The sequence below is a fragment of the Macrotis lagotis genome, chromosome 7 (assembly GCF_037893015.1).
Source record: "Macrotis lagotis isolate mMagLag1 chromosome 7, bilby.v1.9.chrom.fasta, whole genome shotgun sequence".
In the NCBI taxonomy this organism is placed as follows: Eukaryota; Metazoa; Chordata; class Mammalia; order Peramelemorphia; family Peramelidae; genus Macrotis; species Macrotis lagotis.
The window spans coordinates 70,610,657-70,634,414 of record NC_133664.1 but is presented as its reverse complement, the minus strand read 5'-3'; the positions used below and the strand labels follow the sequence as shown (position 1 = coordinate 70,634,414).

The following is a 23,758-nucleotide window of genomic DNA, read 5'->3' as shown; positions in this document are numbered from 1 at the left end:
AAACATACTGATTGTCCCCCTTATTCTTATTTTTATTCTGATGTGATTTCTCTCAACAGTCTACACAATGAACTTATTCCCATTACCAGAGAATTGAAAATTTGATTTGATTTTCAAGATAGATGATGAAATGAGCCAATAATAACAATTATGCCATAATATCTTTTTACTTTTTATTTGAGATGTATGGTACTGTTTTTTGTTAATGTTACTCAGTTTCTAGAAAATTATATATCTCTTGATAGCCAATTATTAATTGACAATTGGGATTGAGTGGAATATTTTGGAGGAGTGGAAATTATGTAGAAAATATATTATGTCAGTTGGTAGTTGGAAAAGGAAATTTAATGAAAAATAATGAAAATAAAATTTTAAAAACTGAATTTTCAAAGCATTAAGAAGGACTCCTGGAATAGACTTAGGTAACTAGGAAACCTTGGTTTTAACCAAGATTAAATGGTACAATGGTACAATGGCTTCCCTACCTAAGTAAGAAGAAGATTAGCTTAACCTTCAGAGAGACTGGTCTTGAAGTATAAAAGAAAGAAGGGGAAATCTGAAACTCCCCAAATCAGTAGTTATAAAGAATCATTTCTCTTGATCTCTGTCTCTCACTTTATATTGATTCATTTATATGTTGAAAGACTATAATGAACTCCTGAAAATGTAGTGGAGAAGTCAGTGAACAGAGACTGAGATAACATTTTAAATTTATTAAAAATACTTTCAAAAGTTAAATATTAATTTCCATTGCATCATGATTGTTAAAAAATGTATAGTATAATTCATTGCTTAAAGTTAGGTTATTAAAAATATTTCAGTGGAAAGCAGTACATAAAATTTCACAGTTTCTGGAACATATAGAAAACTGTTGGGTGTAATAGAGTTTTGTCTAGGGCAAAATTGAAAATCTTAGAATGGTTTCCCTTTGCCATTTAAAACATCTAGTATATATTTAGAGAGAGTTAAAATGGGGAAAACTGTATTACAAGTTTTGCTATTGTTGGTTTCCTATAGATTATCTCTACCACTCATGCTTTCCCTTCAAAAGCACAGGAATTGACAGTTCATTGAATTAGTTAAGTAGAGCACATTAATTCAAATCAATTCAATAAACATCTATTATATTTAAGGTCCTGGGGTTACAAAAACAAAAATAAAGCATAGTCCTTGATGTCAGAAACCTTTTATTCAACAGACCAAGATTTTTAAGATTTTAACTTTGTCTTCTTAGCCAATCATTGATTAGATTTGTAAAATTTAATTAAAATAGAGCGTGGATGTTATACCCTCACAAGATTTTATCTTTTAATCTCCAGCAGATTGAATTCCTTCCAATTTCTCTTTTGGAGAAACAGTTCCTGGGCAATAAAAATGGCTCATCCACATGAGACTCTCCTTTTTAATTTTATGAAATCATTCTATAAAGTGTACCTTGTCATATCATCACATGCCAGATACTTTAAATTGAAATATTCCAGCACTATTTTTAAAAATTCCTTTTCAAATTTCCAAACGTTTTTGAATTTAAATTCTGTATAAGTATTAATTATTAATGATTATACATTTTTTTAATAGATCTTTGTATCTGTTGTACATCCTATAAAGCACCCTCTTGTGATTGTATATAATGGCAAATTAAGATGGGGGGAGAATCTTGTGATGTCCCTCGCCTCTGGGTGTGAAAGATGAACCCTGATGTTCAGTTCTGCGGGTGTCCTGTGTCAGCTGCGGAGTCATGCTGTGTCCTCTTGAGGGCCTCGGGGTTTCCTCTCTTGTGTGTCATCGTGCTGTTTGCATCGTTATGACATCGTCCCTCTCTTCCCTTTTCCCCATCAAGTCCTTCTGCCCACGGGGCTCAATTCCGGAGCTCCTACTCTCGCTGCTTTCTTCTTGGAAAGATTCTGTGAGCCGCCGGCCTGCTGTCACCTCTGTAAACTCTGACCCTGTTTCAGCTGTCACTGTATGTGTTATCTTGCATGCCACTTGCCACCCACAGCAATGCTTTGTTCTTTGACATAAATTCATGGGAATATGCAGCAATGAAATGGAGGCAATATGATGTGAAAAGATTGGGGATCCAGAAACCTGGATGGGTAGTGCCAGTTCTGCCAAGGACTTGCCCGGTACATCTTCTCTCTAATCTACCAAATGAGGAGTAGATGATCTCCAAGGTACTTCAGGTGCAAAATTGGTCCTTTTACCTTAATCCTACTGTGAAAAAATGGGATGGGGAGTCAGATGAGAAAAATTGCAAGGAATTTTGCCAAACAAATTGAATCTTTCTGGCATTCCATTTCATGTCATATTATGCATAATGTTTTGCTGAAATGCTTATATTTATATGTAACAGTTATTTCTAATCATAATCTATATATTAACAGTTTTGATTCCCAAAAAAAGCGAATTTTTTTTTGGAAATTTAAAAGTAATTTTGGTGGTTTTTTTGTCACATGTCTATTAATTCTCTTGTCAGTTCTACTTTGAAATATATACTCTTGTGGTATGAATGTAAGTCATATAGCAAGGAGGTCTAGTGGTTCAAAGAGACAGAATGCTGGGCTTGGAACCAGAGACATGAGGTTTCAATACTGATTGTGCTGTTTGCCTGTGGGACCTGCAAGAGAGGGAAAGGCACACACTTTTATTAAGCATCTACTGGTGCCAGTCTGTGTGCTGAGCATTTTGCACGGACTATCTCACTTAACCACTCTGGGTCTTGACTACCTCATCTATAAGATAAGCAAGTGTTGGACTAAAGGACCTCTAGTCTTTCCTGGCTCTAGGTCTATGATCCATGTAATGTACTTTTTGAACATAGAGATTCTTTGTTGGGAGAGGCTGGAGAGATTATTTAATCTAATTTGTTTCTGACCAGGAATCCTTTCTAAAACATCTGCAAAGGGCCTCTAGAGAAGATAGGAAGTTTCTGTAGAATATGGGTACAATTTTGGAAGGATGTTGCGAATCATTTTATTTTTGTTATTCTGGAATTTTGTTATAATGAGTACACATCTAGATTTTATATCCCAATGCCCCAGGCTAGATTTGAGGTAGACCCAATCTCCAAAGAAGATAACTAGAGAGGAGTGCAGATCCCAGCAGGGAAAAGACTTGCCTGGACCTTGCCTCCATCTTTTATCTCTCCCCCCTCCCCAGTTTCTGGGTCATTTTGTGTTCAGGTGTTCTGTTTCAGTGAATGGTTGGAAAGCTTCTGGGGGGGGGGTGTTTCTTTTGGAGGGTGCTTCAGAACTTTGGTGGTATGAATGTAAGAGTGAATTAAAGGGTTTTGATGGAGCGATTTGTGATGCCCAAAATCTTAACTATTAAGGAGAGAGAATGAAAAATTTTAGGTTGTTCATTGGGTCATTTGTTGTAATTGCACCCACAGTCTTGTTATTGTTAAAGTAATAAGAAAGATGGTTGTGATAATAGTTAGTGTATTAAGATTTTGTCCATTTAAAGACCAGGAATAATTCTGATGATTATGTGATGTTTATGGAGAAAGTAGTACAGAAAAGACTATTATCTTTTTAAAAAACATTGAATATTATACCTGAACTTCTTTTATACATTGAGAGAACTCTAAAATTAGCAGTTGCATTCAAACAAAAGGATTTGTAGCTGAATAGTTTGAGAAATTTCAAAGTTAAGCCCTAGAAACTGAGGTGTTTGTCATCATTTTAATGAACTTTGATAGAGGACATTACAGTTTGGGGATGGACATATACCAATACGGATAGTTTGTCTATTTTGAGTAGATTTGTTCACTTAGAGCAATTTTTGTCAGGATAAAAGCATTAGGTCCTAGAAATATCACTTAGTTCCACAGACTATGTATGAAATTTTTAATGTATCTACTCCAGCTTTAGTGTAAAAATGTATGGTTGATGAATTAAAGATACATTTATTTTACTCCATTTCATAAGTCTATCTTTTGACCTTTACAAATAAATGATGACTAATAGTTCATTTTAGCTTCTGTATATCCTTTGACAGTAGAAGCTTTGGGAAAGTTGTATAAGAATACTAGTGACCTATACTATACAACTTACTCATTGTAAAATAAATGGCTGTCATCTTATACTAAAAAGTGAACAAAAACCAGCATCTAGAATATTTGTGTCTGAGTTAATAGTTCATATTTATAAGTGAATGTATATTAATTGCATGCTTTCTAAGTTGCCATAACCCAAATCAACTACATGAATTAGGATTCAGGGTCAGTTACAGGTAGGTTAATAATTTTATTAGAAATTGTTTTAGTTTCTTAAAATAAACAGTATTCTTATCATTATTAGGAATTAACATTATGACATTCAAAACTTTGGATTAATCCAGTGAAAATTGAGCAAATTTCTTTTTTAGAGGAAAAACAAACTCTCAATATATCTGAAAAAAAATGCCCTTACCTGTATTGAAAATCTTAGAGAATTTTTCTAAATAGTAGAAAAGAGGACAGGAATCTGTAATTTAATTGAAACTTATTTGGAATGATCAGTTTCAAAGATAAATAATAAATATATTGACTTAATTTTGAAATGTTTTAAAATTTCAGTATAAGAGAAAATTTATGTCCCTCGTTTTTATGTATCTTTTTTTTATGGTTGGTAAGATTTTAGACTAATAATTTTTCCAACTTTGCTAGAACTAATTTGATCTTGTTTTTTATATCTGTTTGATTTTGACTATCTTATATAGATTTAACTTATAGTACTAACAAGTAAAGTCTATAACTAGAATCAATACTTTTCAGTGATTTCCTGTCTTAAAAAGAGAAGATATTTCTTAAGCTTCATTGCTTTTTAATAGTATTGGGAACTTGAAAGAAAGTCTGACCAAAAAAGATAAATGAGTTACTAAATAATTGTTTTCTTTCTCTTTTTCTAAATTGAAGTTTGGGGGTAATCAGTCTAAGCCAGAGTTCACTGTGGACCTCAAAGGGGCAACAATTGAGTTGGCTTCAAAGGATAAGTCCAGCAAAAAGAATGTATATGAGGTAATTTATGTTTTTTAAGTACAGTGTACATCCTTGACTATAAACCTGTGTTTTTTAAGAAGTTATTTGGAAAATGGTCGTCTTCATTTTAATATGTTTTCCTATTTGAATGTTTTTTGAGCAGTACTCCAATATTTTAAGAATTAGTGGTGTCAAAATCTTGAATTTAGTTACTTGATTCATTCTTTATTAAGATCCCTTCTGTGGCAGACCCCCCCCCCCCACCCATGGTCTTATCCTCTACCCCACCACCAACATAAGCAACAGCAAAAACCTAACAGTAACAAAAGAAATGCTCCAATATGGATTGGCTTCCTCTATTTTGATGCTGTTCTGTAAAAAGAAAATTGGAGAGAATAATCTGAATATTCAGCCCCTATCTACTCCAAGAGAAAAGGTAATATGATGTCACTGCCAATATTCTTCAGAAAGGTCAGGATAGCATCCACCTGAGAAATGTGGAATTGAGCTTCTGCAAATTTCCCTTTCAGATATTCTTGTGTAGAACTAAAATATTAATGTGACATTGATTCTTATTTCTTTAGTTTTTTATTAAATATAGTATCTGATTTTAGATCTGCAGTATCACTCTATTTAGTTGACTTTCTACATAAGTTATTTAATACTTTATTGTTTTGTTGTATGTAGTTGGAATTTATTAAGACATAACCACAAAAACCTGATCCATTTTTAAAAGAAAAGGATACCTATTTAGCCTTTTAAAACTCCCATCTTCCTCACTTTAGTATGTCATAAATTGTTATTTCTTTAAAAATTTACATGGCTTTATTTCTCATTCTTATGACATTATTTGAATTCTAAAGTTTTCCTCCTAAATAACTTGATATGCATGCAAAGGAAGATTTAGTCTAATTTTCTGGATTGCATCCATCACTCCAAGTGTTATATAGAATGAACAGTGTCAATGTATTGGCAGATAAGATTATAGAAAAAACATAGTATATATAAATTCCTAGAAAAAATAAACTATATCTATGTAGAGTATGTCTTTTAAAATAATTAATATGATTCTTCTAATCTTTTAAAACTCCGTGGTTCTTATCTCTTCATCTTCTTAGATAACATTAATTAATCAACAGGCATTAAACACCTATTATGTGCTGGGGAAAAACTGGGAAAAGAAAGACAAAATTATATATAGCCTTAACTGGTGATTATATAAAAGCATGAATTATTTTTTAAATAAAAAACTCTTTTACATATTTTTAAAATGTTAATTTAATTGTACATGCCTTCTCTCTCAAGCTAAAAACACGTCAAGGAACTGAACTGTTAATTCAGTGTGACAATGACACTCTTATGAATGATTGGATTAAAGTTCTTAATTTTACCATCAGTAATCAGGTATGTATTTCATGTATGGATTTCATCAATTCAAAATTGATTTAATTTCCTCTCTACATCCCTTAGCCACTCCTCACTCCTCACTGCACGTGAATTCTATGACTATTGTAACTGGACAGTGTGAATATTTTGCTGAAGAAAGATGTAAGGATATTTGCCATTTAATTCAGGAGTTCCTAGAGACCAATGAATGCATTATCATTATCATCAATAACCTAAATACATTTATATTATCACTCATAACCAAAGGAGTAGTTGGCTATAGCATTCAAGTAATGATAAATGGTTATCATTTACTATGATCCCCGTAAGCACTCAGTGTTGGGGCTAAGGGAAGCACACTTTACTCATCCATAGAGAAAATCAGCTAGAGATCCCATTCATCCAGAAATCCATGAAGAGTCCCCAGGAGTCCAGTGGAGATCCTGTGGTAGACAAACTTCTGTAACAGATTGAGCTGGATAGAGAGGGTGAAGCCCAGGCAGCTGCTCCCTGGAGCTTTGCAGGGAGTCTGATCATTCCTTTATTTGAACTCTGAGGTGGCTAGGCTCAGCAAACTAGAGCATCCCCAAGCCCTGTGGCTTTAGAAAAGTGAATTTGGAGTGCTCTAGGCAGATCTAGTATAGCACTCTATTCTATCTGATCTCTCAAACCTTCCCCCAAACCTTGCCTACTTAAAAAAAAGAGATTAATAAAATTGAAAACACTAAGACTTTTGAATTAATAGGAGTTGGGTTTTTTAAACTAAATTACAGTAATAAAATAGTTAAACACTTAACTGTCTTTAAAGAAGAGAGAATACCAAACTTCTTATCAAAAATGAAAAAGAATGTACAAAAATTGAAGAGTAAATGAAAGAAATTATCAAATTATTTTGCCCAATATTAGAAGGGGGGGGAAGCTAAACAAGCTATGAATGAACTCCCAAAGAAAATAAGATGGATTCACAAATGAATTTTTTCAAGCATTCACAGAATTACTAAGTCTAATAGATAAATTGTTTGCATTATTTTTTTTAAAAAGATGACACTCTTTCAATCTCTTTCTGTGATCAAAATTATCATCTTGATACCTAAATCAAAGTGAGAAAAAAGGCAGAGAAAGAAAACAAAAGAACAGTATCCAATAAATATGGTTGCAAAAATCTTAAATAAAATGTTAACAAGTAAACCACTATATTAGCAAGATTTTATTTACAAATGACCAAATTGGTTGGTTCTACATAAGAAGTACTGTCAATACAATAAACCTTGTTAATAACACGAGATAAGTCTATATAAATTATCTGCATTCCTAGTTTTGAGCAATGAAATTTCATATGAAGAGCCCAGAAAGAAAAATTCTTCTTATAGAAACTATAAAATATTTGGTAGTGTATCTTCCCAGTTGCATTCAGTAAATGTATAAAACTAGCTATAAAATGTTCTTCACAGAAATATGGATGTAAATAACTGAGGAAACCAGCTATCAACAATCATATAAAATGCTCACAACCACTAATCATTAAAGAAATATGTTTGAAAACAGTTTTGAAGCTGTCTTACACATATCAGACTGATACAAAGATAACACAAAAGGAAAATTACAAATATAGGAAAATATGTTCACTTGGGCACTGTTGATGGATCTCTGGATTGGTAATAGCTCTTTGGAAAGCATTTTAGAACTATGCCTAGAAAGTTATTAAACCATATCTCCTTCCTGACCCAGCCATAGTACTAGGTGGTCTATACTCCAAAGAAAGTTTTTTTTTTAAATAGAAAAGGACTTCTATGCACAAAAATATTTATAGCAATTCTTTTCTCAATAGCCAGAAATTGAAAGTAGTACTTCTGTTAGGGATAGCTAAACAAATTGTGGTGTGTGAATGTAATTGTGCATTAACAGAGGACACAGGAAAGAGCTTGGGGGCCAAGAGTCTGGAAGCCCAGCATTCATCCAAGCTGTGTGACTCTGGGCTGGTCACATCACTAATCTTTGCCAGGATCAGATTTGTGCAGGTCTTATTTGTAAGGGAATGAAAGTTTAGTTTGTTCATCCTCCTCATAAGAGATGATGAAATGGGGAATTTTTAAGGGGAACTGGGAAGACCCAAATGAATTGATGTCCGGTGATGTCAGCAGACATTCTGATCAATATGTCCCCAAAGGAATGAAGACCTGCCACTTACCTCCTGTCAAAGATGTGTGAATCTTAATATTCAGAAAGAGAGAGACTTTTTTTTAGGTTGTTTTGCAAGGCAAATGGGGTTAAGTGGCTTGCCCAAGGCCATACAGCTAGGTAATTATTAAGTGTTTGAGACCGGATTTGAACCCAAGTACTCCTGACTCCAGGGCTAGTGCTTTATCCACTGCGCCACCTAGCCACCCCGAGAGAGAGACTTTTTGACATGAGTAATGTGGGAGTTGTTTTTATATTTGAATATATATTCTCCCAATAATATATTTTCTTCTTTTGCTCAATTGGGAGATGCAGGATGAGTAGTGGGCAAGATAGATTAAATTACAAAAAACTTGTTACTTGGAAAAAAAATTAAAAAAGCAAAAATGGAATTCTGAGAATATTGAACTAAAAATCAGTAGTTCAAGAAGTAATGTCAAAGTTGGAAATAATACAATGGAAACAATCTACCTTTGAGAGAATTTTGAAGTAGATAAGATGCATGCTAGTTGTATGTAATATGTAGCTTATTACCAATAAATAATTACAATTATGATCCCAGAATAGTGTGTGGCAGGGTATGGATTTGTCATATAGTGAAAGGGAATGAAAGAAGATGGACATTCCCTATGCTCCATTCATAACCATTTTGAGTTATTGGGGTGCAGAGGAAGACCCTGTCCACTCAAGATGAGAAACTCTGGATATGTTTGTATCTGAGCTTTTGGAGGAATCCCCAGTCTAGGAGATCACAGGTGTATCAGAAATGCCAAAGCCTTTCATTGCCCTTCTGCCTTTTTCTGATCCTTCCCCAAGGGGATTAATGCCCCAAGTTTACTTTAATATCTAATCATGTTAAGGTGTAAATAAATCTCTTCAGAACTAGCACACCCACTAGAGAAAAGAACCAGCCTTTAACTAGGAACATTGATCATCATGTTCTACCTTTGACATACCCCTGTCATCCCATACAAACCATTGCCACTCAGTGCTCTAGACTGTTCTTTAGGAAATATATGGAAGATCATTTTTCCTATTGTCCTGAAAATAAGATCTGAATCTGAGGGTCATTAACAAGATTTGCCCAGGTTCACATCACTAGTCAGTATCTGAGGCAGGATTGGAACTCAAGTCTTCCTGCCTCCAAAGTCCATTATGATCCTGTGACACTAAGGAGCTCCCGAAGGGTATCACTGGTTCCAAGAGCAGAGGGAGGAGAGTTCTTGTTTGCTTCTGCTACTAATTTGTTCTTTGACCTTGGACAAATAAAATTGTATTTTTTTACTCTGTGAACTTTTATTTTCCCTTGTGGAAAATGAGAGGAATCAACTAGATAATTTGTAGGTCCCTTCTAGCTAACAGACATCCTCTGCATTTGTATCCTGGTTGGACACTAATTCTCAGTATAATATATAACCCTGTAGAAATAAATCAGGACAATTCTGCCACTAGAACTTGAGTAGATATACATCTATCTATATATATACAAAAGAATAGCACAAGATGTTATCTAGAATTGGAAAAACAATTTGTAAAGATCCATGCATAGAACCAGTCATTGTTTTTTACTAACAGTTTCAGGAAAACCAATTGTTCATCTTTTAGAGTTGCAAAATAATTTAGTTCTAAATTTCATCAGCATGTATATGGGAAATTTCTAATCAATAGATCATTGACAATGATGAAGGAGTTGAAGAAGAGCCACCAGATTCCCCAGGAGTGGAAAAACATGACAAAGAAAAGGATCAAAAGGACTCAAAAAAACTACGGTGTAAGTTCATTTATCTTCATTCATGCTTTCAAACCCATCACATGTTTGTATCCCTAACTATTAAAATAAACCTAGTTTTTAAATCAAATGTATATTGTTCTATGACGCAACTATGGTATATAGAGAACCAGACTTGGAATCAGGAAGGCTTATCTTCCTAAGTTCAAATCTAGCCTTAGATACTTGTTAGCTGTGTGACCCTGGATAGGTAACTTCACCCTATTTGCCTTAGTTCCTCATTTCATCCATAGATGAGCTAGGCTTTGCCAAGAAAAACCCCAAATGGGATCATTGACTGAGTTGAACACAATTGATATGACTAATTTTTTTCTTTTCAAACTTAATAAAAAAATACTGCACATTTTCTTCTCCAATTATAGAAAAATCTTTAAAGCAAATTTTCTTGATACATTAACCTTTTTTCTTAATTTATCATTTTTATAACAATTGCTTCATTTGAATTATCTCAGCCCTTTTATTATGTTGTTGATTGGTTGTCTAAAAATTAAGCAAAAAAAAATTTTTTTTTATGCCATGACTTTGCCATAATATTATAACTTTGGGTCAGACTGCAGTGATCCAAGATTTACTAATGTAATCCTAGAACCCAACTAGAAAGTAGTCTCATCCGTGAAATAATCCATAGAATGGAGATCTTGAACATCATTTTACAATTGTGATTTGATGCTCTGGAAGGAAGTATGGAGATGCTTTTGTATATTTGATATCTTTTAGTGTGGTCAATCTTTGATACTTTAAAAATGTTTGAGGGTAATATCTAGGATTCAGTATCATTTTAGTTAACACTCATACTTACTAGTCTTAGGGGACCTAAAACAAAATATGGGAGGTATCTTCACTATAATTAGTTAGTTTCAGCATAGCATCTGTTAGAACCTTCTTCCACTGTATTTTTAGATCCCTGAGATCACAGAAAATATGACCATAAAATAGTGATTTCTGACTTTGTGTAGTTTGATTTTTGACTTACCTCCTTAAATCTGAGGCTTTTAAAAATTTTTTTCAAGTTAATTAATAGAAAATATGGTCTAGTGCAGGTGCTAAACACATTCTGCCTTAAATTTATTCCTTACACTCTGAATATCTAATAATATACACAGGATGGTTTGTTTTTATTATTTGCAAGTTGTTGCTAAGCTACAGGGATTACTTTTGATATGCTCTCAACTTTCCCAATTATGGGCATACACAGTCATCTTCAGAAATTTTTCTTTAAAAGTTTTTTTTTCTTGTAACAGTCATAGAAATCCAGGTATGCAAGTAATGTATTATGTGATTAAAATAATTCAGTGTTGAATGAAGTGATTCTTAAACTTTCCCAAGTTTCCAAATCCCCATGAAGATACTTAGTTTAATTAAAACTCTACTAATTGTCTAAGTGAAACAAGACTTCTATTTTTTTTTTGGGGGGGGGGGGGCTTTTACAAGGCGCTTGCCTGAGGTCACACAGCTAAGTATTAAGTGTCTGAGGCTGGATTTGAACTCAAGTCCTCCTGACTCCAGGGCTGGTGCCACCTAGCTATTCCAAAACAAGGCTTCTAGTCTGATGGGGAGGAGAAAAATAATTTTTTGCCCTTCCCATAAAGACTGACACAGAAACAAATAAAGAGTACCATGCACAGAATAGTATTCACAAATACATTTACTTTGTACTCATCTTGAGTTACTTGACTTTTAAACATCAGGTTAAAGGATATTGTCTTAAAAGTACTAGTAGTGCTAAATTGTGTTAGATTAAGTGAATTAATATAGCTTATCAACTTCATATTCTTAGGTGAATTGTCTAATTGGTTAAGGAAAATGTTAATATTTTATTAATTATTATTTTATTATTAGCATTTGATTGTTTTATCTATTATATAATATATAAAATTATATTCATTAATATAATTAATAATTATTAAATACTAATGTCTGTTCCCCTTAAGCATTGAAAAGTTCAAGCATAGATTCTTCAGAGCAGAAGAAAACAAAAAAAAATCTGAAGAAGTTTCTTACTAGACGACCTACTTTGCAAGCTGTACGTGAAAAAGGTTATATTAAAGGTATGTAGAAGAAGGGATAATCTCAGTATGCCAATTTCAGAGTAGATGAGATGAATCAATGAAAATGTCTTTTTTAAATTAATTTTTGTGAACATCAGTTTTGCATATTTTTTTAAAATATATAAGATAGTTACAACAGTTATTTTGTTGTATAATAGTTACAGAATTGGTATATATTTGAATCCCATTCACATTTCTTTTGGTACATTCCAAAAAGAAAATTTTTAAATATCTATCATTCTCTCCTTTCTTACTTCTTCAAGTAAAAACCCACTCCTGTTGCTTGTGTCTAATAAGGCAAAACACATTAGTGCATTGACCACCTATGAGAGTGCATGTTTCATTTTATGCCTTTGTCCTAATCCACCATGGCCTGTGCTATGAGGTGGGGTGGGAGGGAGGGGTCTGACTGATCCTAGCCCCCCCAAGCAGTGCCTGGAGGTGTATGGAAGAGGGTGCAGTATACACATGCTGAGTCCTCTTAAGGCCTTCAGTGAACATGGGGATCCAGGAGACAGGGGTGAGGGATGCTCCCTGGTGGCTGGAGCCTGCTCCCACCTCTGGGAAAGGTGCAGTGAGAGGAACTCCTGTACATATGGAACTGGAAAGGAAGCTCGAGAAAAGGTCCAATCCAGGACTGACTGGGCATCCCCAGGAGACTAATGCAGAAACTAGTGGTGACTGCAGAGCAGCAGAAAAGAAGGACCAGGACCCAGCCATCCCTTTCAGAATTGCAGCAAGGTAGCAGCAGGGGCATGAAAAGGACAAAAGGGGCAGAACCTCACCCCACCTCATTGAAGAGAGGGCATCTGGGACAAAGTCTCCATTCAGAAACAGAATGGAGAGACTAATGAACAGAAAAAAGAATGAACACATGAAATAAACTCTGCCATCTGTTAGCACGTAAGGACAAAGTGAAAACAAAAAGAATCCACCAGCCACCTCTTGAAAGAAACCCCAAATTGAAAATAGTTAGGAATGTACTAGCCAAAATTCCAAAGCTTCCAGGTCAAAAAGAAATGCAAGCAGCCCAAAAGAAAGACCATTCAGTTGTGCTCAGAATCAAACAGAGCTATCAGAAAATTTTCCTACTTCCATTGTATCCAAATGTATATTTTTAATTTGTATAGTTTTCTCCCATTTTTCTCTCCACTTTGAGTTTAATTCTATTTGTTCAAGTAGCCATTTCTCAATGCAGTTGGAGTTGTTTTTTTTTTTCAGTCCTTTCTTAGTCTAGAGAATGCCATTCCAGTGGTCTTCACTGTGCCAGCACCTGGATCACAGGTGTCTAATAAAGAGTTACTTTATTGGACTTGACTTGTAAGCTGCATTTGAGAGAGCCAAGTATTCTTAAATATCATCAACATAGCTATTCCTTTCTCATTTCATTTTAAGACCACCAGCTTTCTCAAGTCTTCCAGGCTCCCCTTTTTCAGGACTTAATGGTTCCTTTAAGTCCTTTTCAGGTTCCTTCTCTCAGTATCATTAATGATCCCAATTTGAATCACCTGAATTAGCAGTTAATATGTTTTAGGAGAACTTAAAATGAAAATAACTGAGTTAATAAAGCACCTTAAAGGTTCACAAAGTACTTTCTTTACAACACTATGAGATTGTGAATAGTGCAAAGGTTATTAACTCCCACAGATGGAAAAATCTGCACCTTAGGCTCTCAGATAGTGTGACTATCACGTGCCTACTGCCAGAGGAAACCTAATTGCAAAGCTCGCCTACATGGGGGGGGGGGGTGTCTACATTCCCTCACTTGAAAGATTTTTGCAGTTTGAAAAGCAATTATACCTTAAAGAATACCCTGATGGAAAGTCTTCTCTGTGAAACATCAGCCTTGTTAAACAGAAACTATTGAAGAAGCCCAAACTATTCCAAGCAGAGTTGGCTGTTCTTCACAACTTAGGATAAAAACACATGCATGCTTTTTCTTCCCCTTGTTCACACAGTGAAAGTGATCATTGACCATAGCCAAAGCTATGAAGACTCAGATTTGAATTTGTTCCTAGGCTTCTCTTTTTCTTCAGGCCCCAATGCCTGGTCTCAGAGGAACACATTAAATTTGCAGATTGATCATTGGTTATACTTTTACAGAAATGCATCCATTCTAACCTATTTGCATTTTAAACCCTTTAATTCAAATTGTAGAATTTTAAAAGTTTATCCTTATAAAAAAGGAATTTGGAGTAGATAGGTGAAGAGATTAGGAAAAAGCATTACACTAAATTTGACTGCAGCTTAAATAATCTTTCTAGATGCTTTGGATAAAGGAAAGGGAACTTTGAATTTCCTCTGTTCTGAATACAGTTATCCCTCGACATTCATGGTTCTCACATTCCCAGTTTTCGTTATTTGTGAGCTGGTCATCAGTGACTAAATGAGAATTTTTGAAGATTTGTGGCATACTGCCTAAAAGTGCAGAACACGTGTGTGAAGAAAAATAAAAAAATTTAGTAAGTCATAAAATGCATAAACATTGTCTTATCTGTTTTGCCATTTACTACCATAAGTACACATCCATAAATGAATAAGAAGTTAAATTTTATTAAAAATTTCACTCTATTAAAGAAGTATGCCTTTCATGCTCTCTTTGAGAGCCCCTCCTCTTTGTGTTTCTACCACCCTGACTCAGTCGTGGGATTTTCTCCTCTGGTGATTGTCTAATGTGCAGGATACTAATCTGTGTCCTGTAGAAACTGTAGCTTTTTTTTTTTAATTTTAAAGCAATGGAGTTAACTAACTTGCCCAAGGTCACACAGGTAAGTAATTATTAAGTATCTGAGGCTGGGTTTGAACTCAGGTCCTCCTGACTCCAGGACTGGTGCCCTATCTACTGTGCCACCTAGCTGCCCCTGAAACTGTACCTCTTTTTATGGGTGCAGTGTATTTACTTGTTTTGTGTGTTAAATAAATATCAGAATTATTAAGAATAAATGTTTGGGTTAGGGCCTAGAGTTATTCTCAGTTTTTCACACTAAGAGGGATCTTTCACCCCTAATTTCTGAGAATGTTGAAGAACAACTGCAGTTTGTATTCTTGGTCAACCTTGTACCATTACTCCCTCAAATTCTCACTCTACCCTGCAATGTCCCAATAAATTTCCCAGCCTGAGCACAGATTGACTCCTTCCTCTAACCATAACTCAATTTTTACTCTCCTATCTTTATTCTCCAAGACATACTTTGGAAGAGATGTTGGTTCTGTTGTTCTTAATTGGACCTTATTTCTGCTATTATAATAATTCTCTGGTATGTCTGTTACCTTTTATCTTATATCCTATCACACCTAAACCTTTATTTTAGTCCTGTCTCTGATTATGTAATTTCCAACAAAGACTGTCTCTTTAGTAATTTCTTTCTTCCTTTCCTTAATAGATGTACAAAATCATTATCCCAATTATGTTTCAGCTAAAACATAAACGAGTATACTAGGAGGAACTGTGTAAAAGACTTTTGTAGAGAATTAAACTAATTAGTTGGCTGATCTAAGTAAAATGCTAGAAATAGCCTTATGAACATTTTGAGCTATGAATAAACAAATGAATTTCCTAGAAAAGCATACGTTTGTTCAAATTAACTCAGAATTACTCTGAGAAATGAACCAAAAACATATCCCAGCTTATTTTCTATGATTGCTTTTTCATAATTGCTGATATTTAAGATTTGCATCTCTCCACAATTTAATTTTTTTCTTAAATGTAAATAGTATTTTATTTTTCTTATTACATATAAAACTTCAACAAATTTCATTTTTATAAGATTTTGAGTTCCAAAATTTTCTCCCCCTCTTCTTCCTTTCTCCTCCCCAAGATGGCAATCTGATATAGGTTATTCATGTGGAAAGAAACAGAACAAAAGGGAAAAAACAAAGTGAGAATAATATGCTTTGATCTGCATTTGATTACTTTTCTGTATGTGAATAGCATTTTCCATCTTAAGGCTTTTGGAATTGTCTTGGATCATTTCATTGCTGAGAAGAGCTAAGTGAAAATCATAGTTGATCATCACACAATGTTGCTGTTACTGTGTATTATGTTCTCTTTCTACTCACTTCTCTCAGCATCAGTTCACATAAGTCTTTGCAGGCTTTTCTGAAATCTGTCTGCTCACCATTTCTTATAGTACAGTAATATTCCATTGCATCCATATAATACTGCTTGTTCAGTCATTTCCCTAGTTGATAAAAATCCTCTCAGTTTCTATTTCTTTGTCCACAGAGTGGCTATATGTGTAAGTCCTTTTCTCTTTTATACTCTTAAAGGAGATTTTTGTCATATTGCAGAATGATTGATTAGGATTAGAACATTGCATTGGGAAGAGTAAAGTGAAAAATTAGTCTTTGAAAGACATATTATCTCCATAATTTTACTAACTTCATATGCTTGATTTTTGGATCAGATTACCATATTTATTATTGGAAGAGTATTATTTTTGAACTTGCCCTTTTGTGTTTCAGATCAAGTGTTTGGTTCCAATCTTACAAATCTCTGTCAGAAAGAGAACAGCACAGTGCCAAAGTTTGTCAAGTTATGCATTGAACATGTTGAAGAGCACGGTAAGAAAAATAAATATTTCTTAAAATAAGATAACCAAGTCTCTGTTGCTTTGCAAGCACAGAACATTAATCTTTGAGAATTTGCTGAGTGGGGATGGGGAAAGGGTCACTTTAAATTTTATTACACTTGTAAAGAGAATAGTTTTAGGAACCATGGTGGGAAGCATTTTGACACTCAAAAGTTTGAAGCTTGATTATGAATGTACTTACTTTAAACTAAAGACAGTACAGATAGATATTAAATACTCAGTAAATAATTTATGGACTATAAAGTACCCTTTGAAGTGGGTCTGAATTGGCAGTTAATTCACATGGGGAAGGTAGAGATGAGGTTAACTGTGGGAAGGAATGTTTTGACTATCAACTATTAAGTGTAGGTCATGTTCCTGAGGGGAAAGTATTTTTATCAAAGTTTAGTTTATTTTAAAATTTAAAACTCTACACTGCTTTCATTTCTTAATTTATATGTAAGAATCTTGGTTAGGCTTAGTAGGAGTACATTGAAACTATCTCTTAATTAATTATACCAATAGAACACCAAAAATAACATGCACAGATGAAATATTCAGTCTTGCCACTTTAATTCTTGACAGTATCTCATCAGACTTTGAATTCTTCTCATTATGACAATAGTAATATAAAATTTTCCCACACATCCTAATGATAAAAGCTTAACAGTAGAATAAAATGTTCCTAGCAAATTCTCATACACACACACACACACACACACACACACACACACACACACACACACACCACATATCATTAGCTTTAAAATTCCTTAATTTGTTTGGTTTAATTCTATAAATTTGAAGAATGGGCTAAGTCTAATCATAAAAGCTTTTCTGTCAAAAAATTCAACTCTTTTCATATTTATTTGATTTCCTGATTTAATTAAATGTGAAAGTCAAAACATTATACAATTTTCAGGGGACAGAAAGTGAGACATGTATATTTTGTATACACATTTATATTTCAATGATAGTTTGATAAATTATATAGAATAAATTTGTATATTAGGTGTCAACCTAATTGTAATTAAAGTTTAGGGGGCATTTGTTTTAAATTTATAATTTGTGACAGTTATGTTCTCAGATTCTCAAATGGCTATTTCTAATTCATTTTGTAGACATCTTTTTTGTATGTAGTTTGGCATGTTGTCTCTTCCCCAAACACTTGGTATCCTTTAATACATTGCTTAAGTAACCAGATGATCTCATTTGTTTGTAAAGCAAGAGTAATAAATGTTAAAATTATATTGCTTTCTTAACAGTAATTTATATTATTTCTTCATGAAATTGAACATTTTGGTAGTTGTTGGTAAATTTTTTTCCCTTACAAACTGAAGCTTGTTTTTAATTAAAAGTTGACCCCCCCCCAAATCCATTTAGTTAAAGTATTTGTTTCTTAAATTTTATTTAGGCTGATGTTAATGATTAATTTTCAAAATCAGTACAACCTGGAGAGACAAACGACCCTTTTAATATCAAACCTCTTTGGAGTTTCAAACACATTCTCCATCTTTCTTTTAGGTTTGGATATTGATGGGATATATAGAGTGAGTGGCAATCTTGCAGTGATACAGAAACTAAGATTTGCAGTTAATCATGGTAAGTATTATTGTTATATATCATGTATTACAGTGATATTTCCCGTAATTGGAAATTACCTTTTTTTAAATTTTTACTTCTTTAGCCTCTTATAGCAAAGACTAATATTAATTCCTAAATTTTGTTTTAATGCATCATGCATTTGTAGTCCCAGTAGCATCATCCACAATGTACAACCCCTGAAACAGTTCAATAAAATAGTATAATTTTGATAATTATATATATGTAATATATATCAATAATAATGATAGTTCCTGTAACTTTATATTTGAGTACTTCTCTAGTTGTAAAAAAAGAAAAGAATCTTTGCTATAGAAGCTTGTATAGTAATATACAGTGGTTTTGAGCTGAGTTTTGTTGCTTCTTAAAGTTGTCTCCATTTTCATAATGATGTCTGTTTTAGCTTTAGTTCAGCTCTGTGTCACTTCATACAAGTTTACTCAAATGTGTTGGAAACATCTGTTCTAAATGATATTTTAAAAGTCAGTTATAGTCGCAAGCTACAATTTCTTCAGCAAATGCCCGTTTATTTGACACACAGTTTGTTTCCTTTTCTAGAGGTTACAAACATTGCTTCTGTGAATATGCTCTTATAAAATAGACCTCTTAATCTTAGTAATTTCTTTATAAACCCCATAATGGGATCACTGAGCTACAAGATATGAACAATTTAATAACTCCTTTCAATAAATTAATTCATATTCTTTCTCTTTTTCAGATGAGAAATTGGATTTGAATGATAGTAAATGGGAAGATATTCATGTCATCACTGGAGCACTCAAAATGTTTTTTAGAGAATTACCAGAGCCTCTCTTTACATTTAATCATTTTAATGACTTTGTTAATGCAATTAGTAAGTACAAAATACATTCAGAACCTTATAAAGAACAGTAGTTACACATTCTATGCAGAAATTAATTTGTCATCTGTTCATCTTTACCTTATTTAAAACAAGAATTTAAGATTTATAAAGGAATTTTTAAATTTGGGCAATTTAAAGTATGACCGCTAGGTGACACTATATATTACTGAATGTCCACTCCTTTCTCCTCCCCTTGACTTTTTTTTTCTTCCTTAAGAATTAGCTACACAGTCTTAAGTCTGTTTCTGTCTCTTTCAGAACAAGAGCCCAGACAGCGAGTTGGTGCTGTCAGAGATTTAATTAAACAGTTGCCAAAGCCAAATCAAGACACCATGCAGGTTCTTTTCAGACACCTCAAAAGGTAAGCCCCTTCCCATGAAGGGAGACAAATCTTAGAAAATGAGGTGCTGCTGCTGTCCCCTCAACCAAGGTCATGGAGTCTTTTCTGAATATATGGTATACCACTCAACCGTTCCTGGAAACATTCCCATGCTGAAAAAAATGAGGCAGTCTTTTTTTTTTTCATATGTCTTGAAGTTGGGCCTAATTCAGAAAAGGGTTCTCTAATTAAAAAAAAAGACTAAAATGCTATACTTTTTAAAAAAATATCTTTGAGAGTGTTTATAACTAAACATTCAAGTTATACTTACCCAAAATAGTCACATATGAATTTCGACTGAATGGTTACCTTGAGTAAATACAGTATTTGTGTTTGAGTCAGTAACTTTCTCCTCAGTGAAGGAAATCAGAATTACTGGTTTGTTTTACAAATGAAAACTACTGTCACCACAGTACATTTGGAAGAATATTTTCTTTCCTATCTTATATTTTTTTCTTTTTAACATATTGCCAGTTCTGAAAAAATGTTTTTTCTTCCTCAGAGTTGTAGAAAATGGAGAAAAAAACCGAATGACCTATCAGAGTGTAGCAATCGTTTTTGGTCCCACTCTGTTAAAGCCAGAGAAAGAGACTGGTAACATAGCAGTTCATACTGTATACCAAAATCAGATTGTGGAATTAATTCTTCTGGAGCTGAACTCCGTCTTCGGGCGCTGAGTCTTATTGGAGACAGAACCAGGAGAGATGGGCATCAGAATTCATCAATTGCAGAACTTTGTATGGGATGTATTATGTTTGTGGACCAAGCCAAGAGCTCAGTGACTTTGCACTTTTTTGGGAGGGTGGAGGGAAGGAGGACAGCTGGGAGGAGGGTCAGGGCCTGTCTGGGCCCTCGTGTTTCTTGCTGTTATTCCAAGTTGACATTTTTAATTGTTTGATTTTATTTCATTGAATATTTTGGAGTTTAGACTCTCAGCATTTGTCAAAATTAAACTTTGCAATTATAGCCTAGGCATATACACTGGATTTCTTGGAGAGAAAACTAAGTTTAAGGTTGATCGCAGACTGGATGGTCTGGATTTGTTTTCCTTACTTTTAGACTCATCACTAATACCCACTCTTGGTTTCTTTGAGAATTCTTTCAGGGCATTTTGAGCAAAAGAAAATGAATCCGTTTTTGAAACCTGTGTATTCCCTTTCCAGGATTTCCACAGGCAGTGGTCGGCTGTCAGCCTTGTGCCAGTGCCCACAGTGGTCAGTGTAGTTTACAGTCCCCCACTTGTAATCCTTTGATTAAGGCTTGCTATCTTTGACTCTGCTGCACAGCGTCCAGCTTGGACGTCTTAGCTGCTTGATGGAGCAGCAGGCTCATAGTCCTTCAGACACTGAACTCATCAGAATATCTATCAGACGGTATTTTCTGTGACATTACTGGAGTTTTCCTCTAATAGAAGTCAGTTGTTCAAGGTATTTCTTGGCCTACCTTGTGTGCTATTCTGAATTACAGCTAATAATCCTAATTAAATGCTGACTTTATCTACTGCCATACTGAGTTCTTTGATATGACCCTGTGGTAGTGAACTTATTTGAATGTAAATATAGGCTAAAGACCTAATGACCTTCAGTTTATGTATATAATTGTGTTGTATAGTCTCTAAGTACATTCTAGTCATACATTTCTAATCATGGTTATATTAGCTATAGGTAATCCTTCCAGTGAATATTAGGTTTCCTCCAAGAAAAAGGCTATTATCTGGGAAAGCTAACTGTGTGCACTTTTAGATTAAAATTACATTTGCAGGCAAATCACTGTAATGCAAATGGTACTGGAAAAATACTGAATAGGCTTGCTAAATGGTTAATGCACTACTCGAGGAGCCTTTTAGGTTATTTAATATGTACAGAATACAGTGGAAAAATGTATTACAGAATTTTAACTCTGCAGTATAGTAGTGAAAGCCCATGTGTAAATTGTCTGGTTGTTGAATGGAAAATGAGATTGCTAACTTGGAGAATTTCTTTTTACATTACTAATGTAGATTGACTTGTATAATAAAACAGGTTTTGGAAGATTTTGTGACAGGGAGTGTGGTCTGCTGAAGATTTTTTTTAATGTATTTTTCTAGACTAACTGCTATATGAGATGTCTAATCTGAATAAAGAAAACTATAAGATATTTAGAGATTTTTTTTCATTACAGATCTGCATGAATTATATTTGTTGAATTTGCAATAATGCTTTTTACCTCAATTTCTGTTTTTTATCAGTTGAAATTGGTATTTCCTGTGGTAAATATCATTGTTTCCCCTATCTCATACCCTTTCCATTTATAACATTTATAATGTCCTAATATTTTGAACTGGTCTGATTTAAAAACAGATATGTTGTATTAATTTACAGGTTGGTTTCTGTAAGCGGAAAATAATTTTTGGCATAATCTTTCTAAAAATCTTCCACCTGAGATAAATGGTAAAAGTAATGTGTTTACCATTAAGAACTTGTGGAATTGGTTACATAAACCAAATTATTTCCTAGCTATCAGATAACTGATTGTTCAAAGGAAGAGGGAAGCAAGACAAATCACAGCCTTCCTATTTGCAGAAATTGTATTTAATAGCACAGTGTGCTGTAGGACTTCATAGCAGTTTCAGACTAGGAAAACAATGTAAGACTTAAAGCATTTTTTTTCCTCTCTGTAACCATAGAAATACTATGGAGAGATCAAAAGTACAATTGTCCTGTGATTCATGTTTGTATATGTATGTTTTGTCTTGGTGTTCATTGTTCCACAGCTAATCTGTTTTATTGTAATATTGTATGTACAATGAATGTCTTCTCTGTTTAATCCTCTGTGAATTAAAAATTGCCAGTGTCACTTTCATTGATAAACCACCAAACTAGTAATATGTGTTCTGACCAAGAGGGTTTCATTTTGAAAACATAATATAAAAGCTAAAAATCTATTATCAGTAGAATTTTAATTTATAATCTTTTTTCTTAAAATGTCAACAGAAATCTGAAATTGTTCTCACATTTTTAAAGGCATGAAAAAAACATGGAAAAAGAAAGATGTCTGGTTGTACGTTATCAGCAAGGCAGAAAATGTCTTTTCTTCTAAAATATTACATATATCAAAGGGTTTTAACTTTTACCTGAGAATATTAATCATTTGGTGACGTAATACCTCAGAATTAAATGAGTCTTTAGATAATAATTCTTGGGAAAAGAGCAAAACTGGGGGTAATCTGTATTTAAATCTTCATTTGCAGAGCGAAGCAGAAGTGATATAAGATACATGCCTTGGAGGTATTTTTCTGACTCGTAAAAAATGTGTACCATTGAAATCTTGAAAATTTAATTAATAATCAGCTTTTAAAGTAAGTATTTTCTTGCCAGGGATGATTGGTTCTGCAGATTCCTATAGGCTTTAGTTTGTGGTGATTGTGTGTTGTGGTGGTTGTTTTTTTGAGTCCCAGTCAAAACTATAGCTTCAAATTGTCCAGATTCAAACACTAGTTTCTATGGAGAACTGGAAAAAAGAACATTAATTTTATGAGTACAATAGTCTCCTGAACTCTAGTCCCCAATTCTACTATAATAAAATCTGCTTTTTATAAAACCTTTTTAACTACTAAGAGTAGTTTTTGATAGAGTGACTTCTATAATAAATTTGCCTTTATATTAGTCTGGGGGGGGGTTCTTTTTTTCCCTACATTTATTCTATTCTAATGTAATTAATTCAGGTCTTTTACATGAAACTTTAGTTGAGAATCAAAAAGAAACTACCAGCCCCAAACCTAGGAGCAGCCTATTGGAACTAGCGGTAAACTCGAGCCAAGCCCAGTCAGACACAAGGCCTGGAGAAGGGGGAGGGGCAGAATGCCTAATGAGGCATTGTGTGACTAGCAAAGCCTCAGGAGTTCTCCTGAAGAATCTCAATTAGCCTTCACAACTGCAGTTTTGTGGGCCAGCCGTGACTGCAGCTATATTTGGCCAGATTGAGCCATTACAAATTAGCGCGTG

The 23,758-nt window shown here is 33.8% G+C and overlaps 1 protein-coding gene across 2 annotated transcripts in view; it reads left to right on the top strand.

The window, feature by feature from the left end:
- ARHGAP12 (Rho GTPase activating protein 12) overlaps positions 1 to 22,639 on the top strand; it is a 131,407-nt gene extending 108,768 nt beyond the window's left edge. For both annotated transcript variants that reach the window (XM_074193106.1, XM_074193105.1), the window contains 9 exons: positions 4,898 to 4,999; positions 6,266 to 6,364; positions 10,193 to 10,295; positions 12,245 to 12,361; positions 16,826 to 16,924; positions 18,457 to 18,534; positions 19,253 to 19,387; positions 19,655 to 19,757; positions 20,278 to 22,639. In XM_074193106.1, coding sequence (XP_074049207.1) covers positions 4,898 to 4,999; positions 6,266 to 6,364; positions 10,193 to 10,295; positions 12,245 to 12,361; positions 16,826 to 16,924; positions 18,457 to 18,534; positions 19,253 to 19,387; positions 19,655 to 19,757; positions 20,278 to 20,452 — 1,011 coding nt within the window. In that variant the 3' untranslated portion in view covers positions 20,453 to 22,639. The remainder of the gene's footprint in view (positions 1 to 4,897; positions 5,000 to 6,265; positions 6,365 to 10,192; positions 10,296 to 12,244; positions 12,362 to 16,825; positions 16,925 to 18,456; positions 18,535 to 19,252; positions 19,388 to 19,654; positions 19,758 to 20,277) is intronic.
- The last annotated feature ends 1,119 nt before the right edge of the window (positions 22,640 to 23,758 follow it).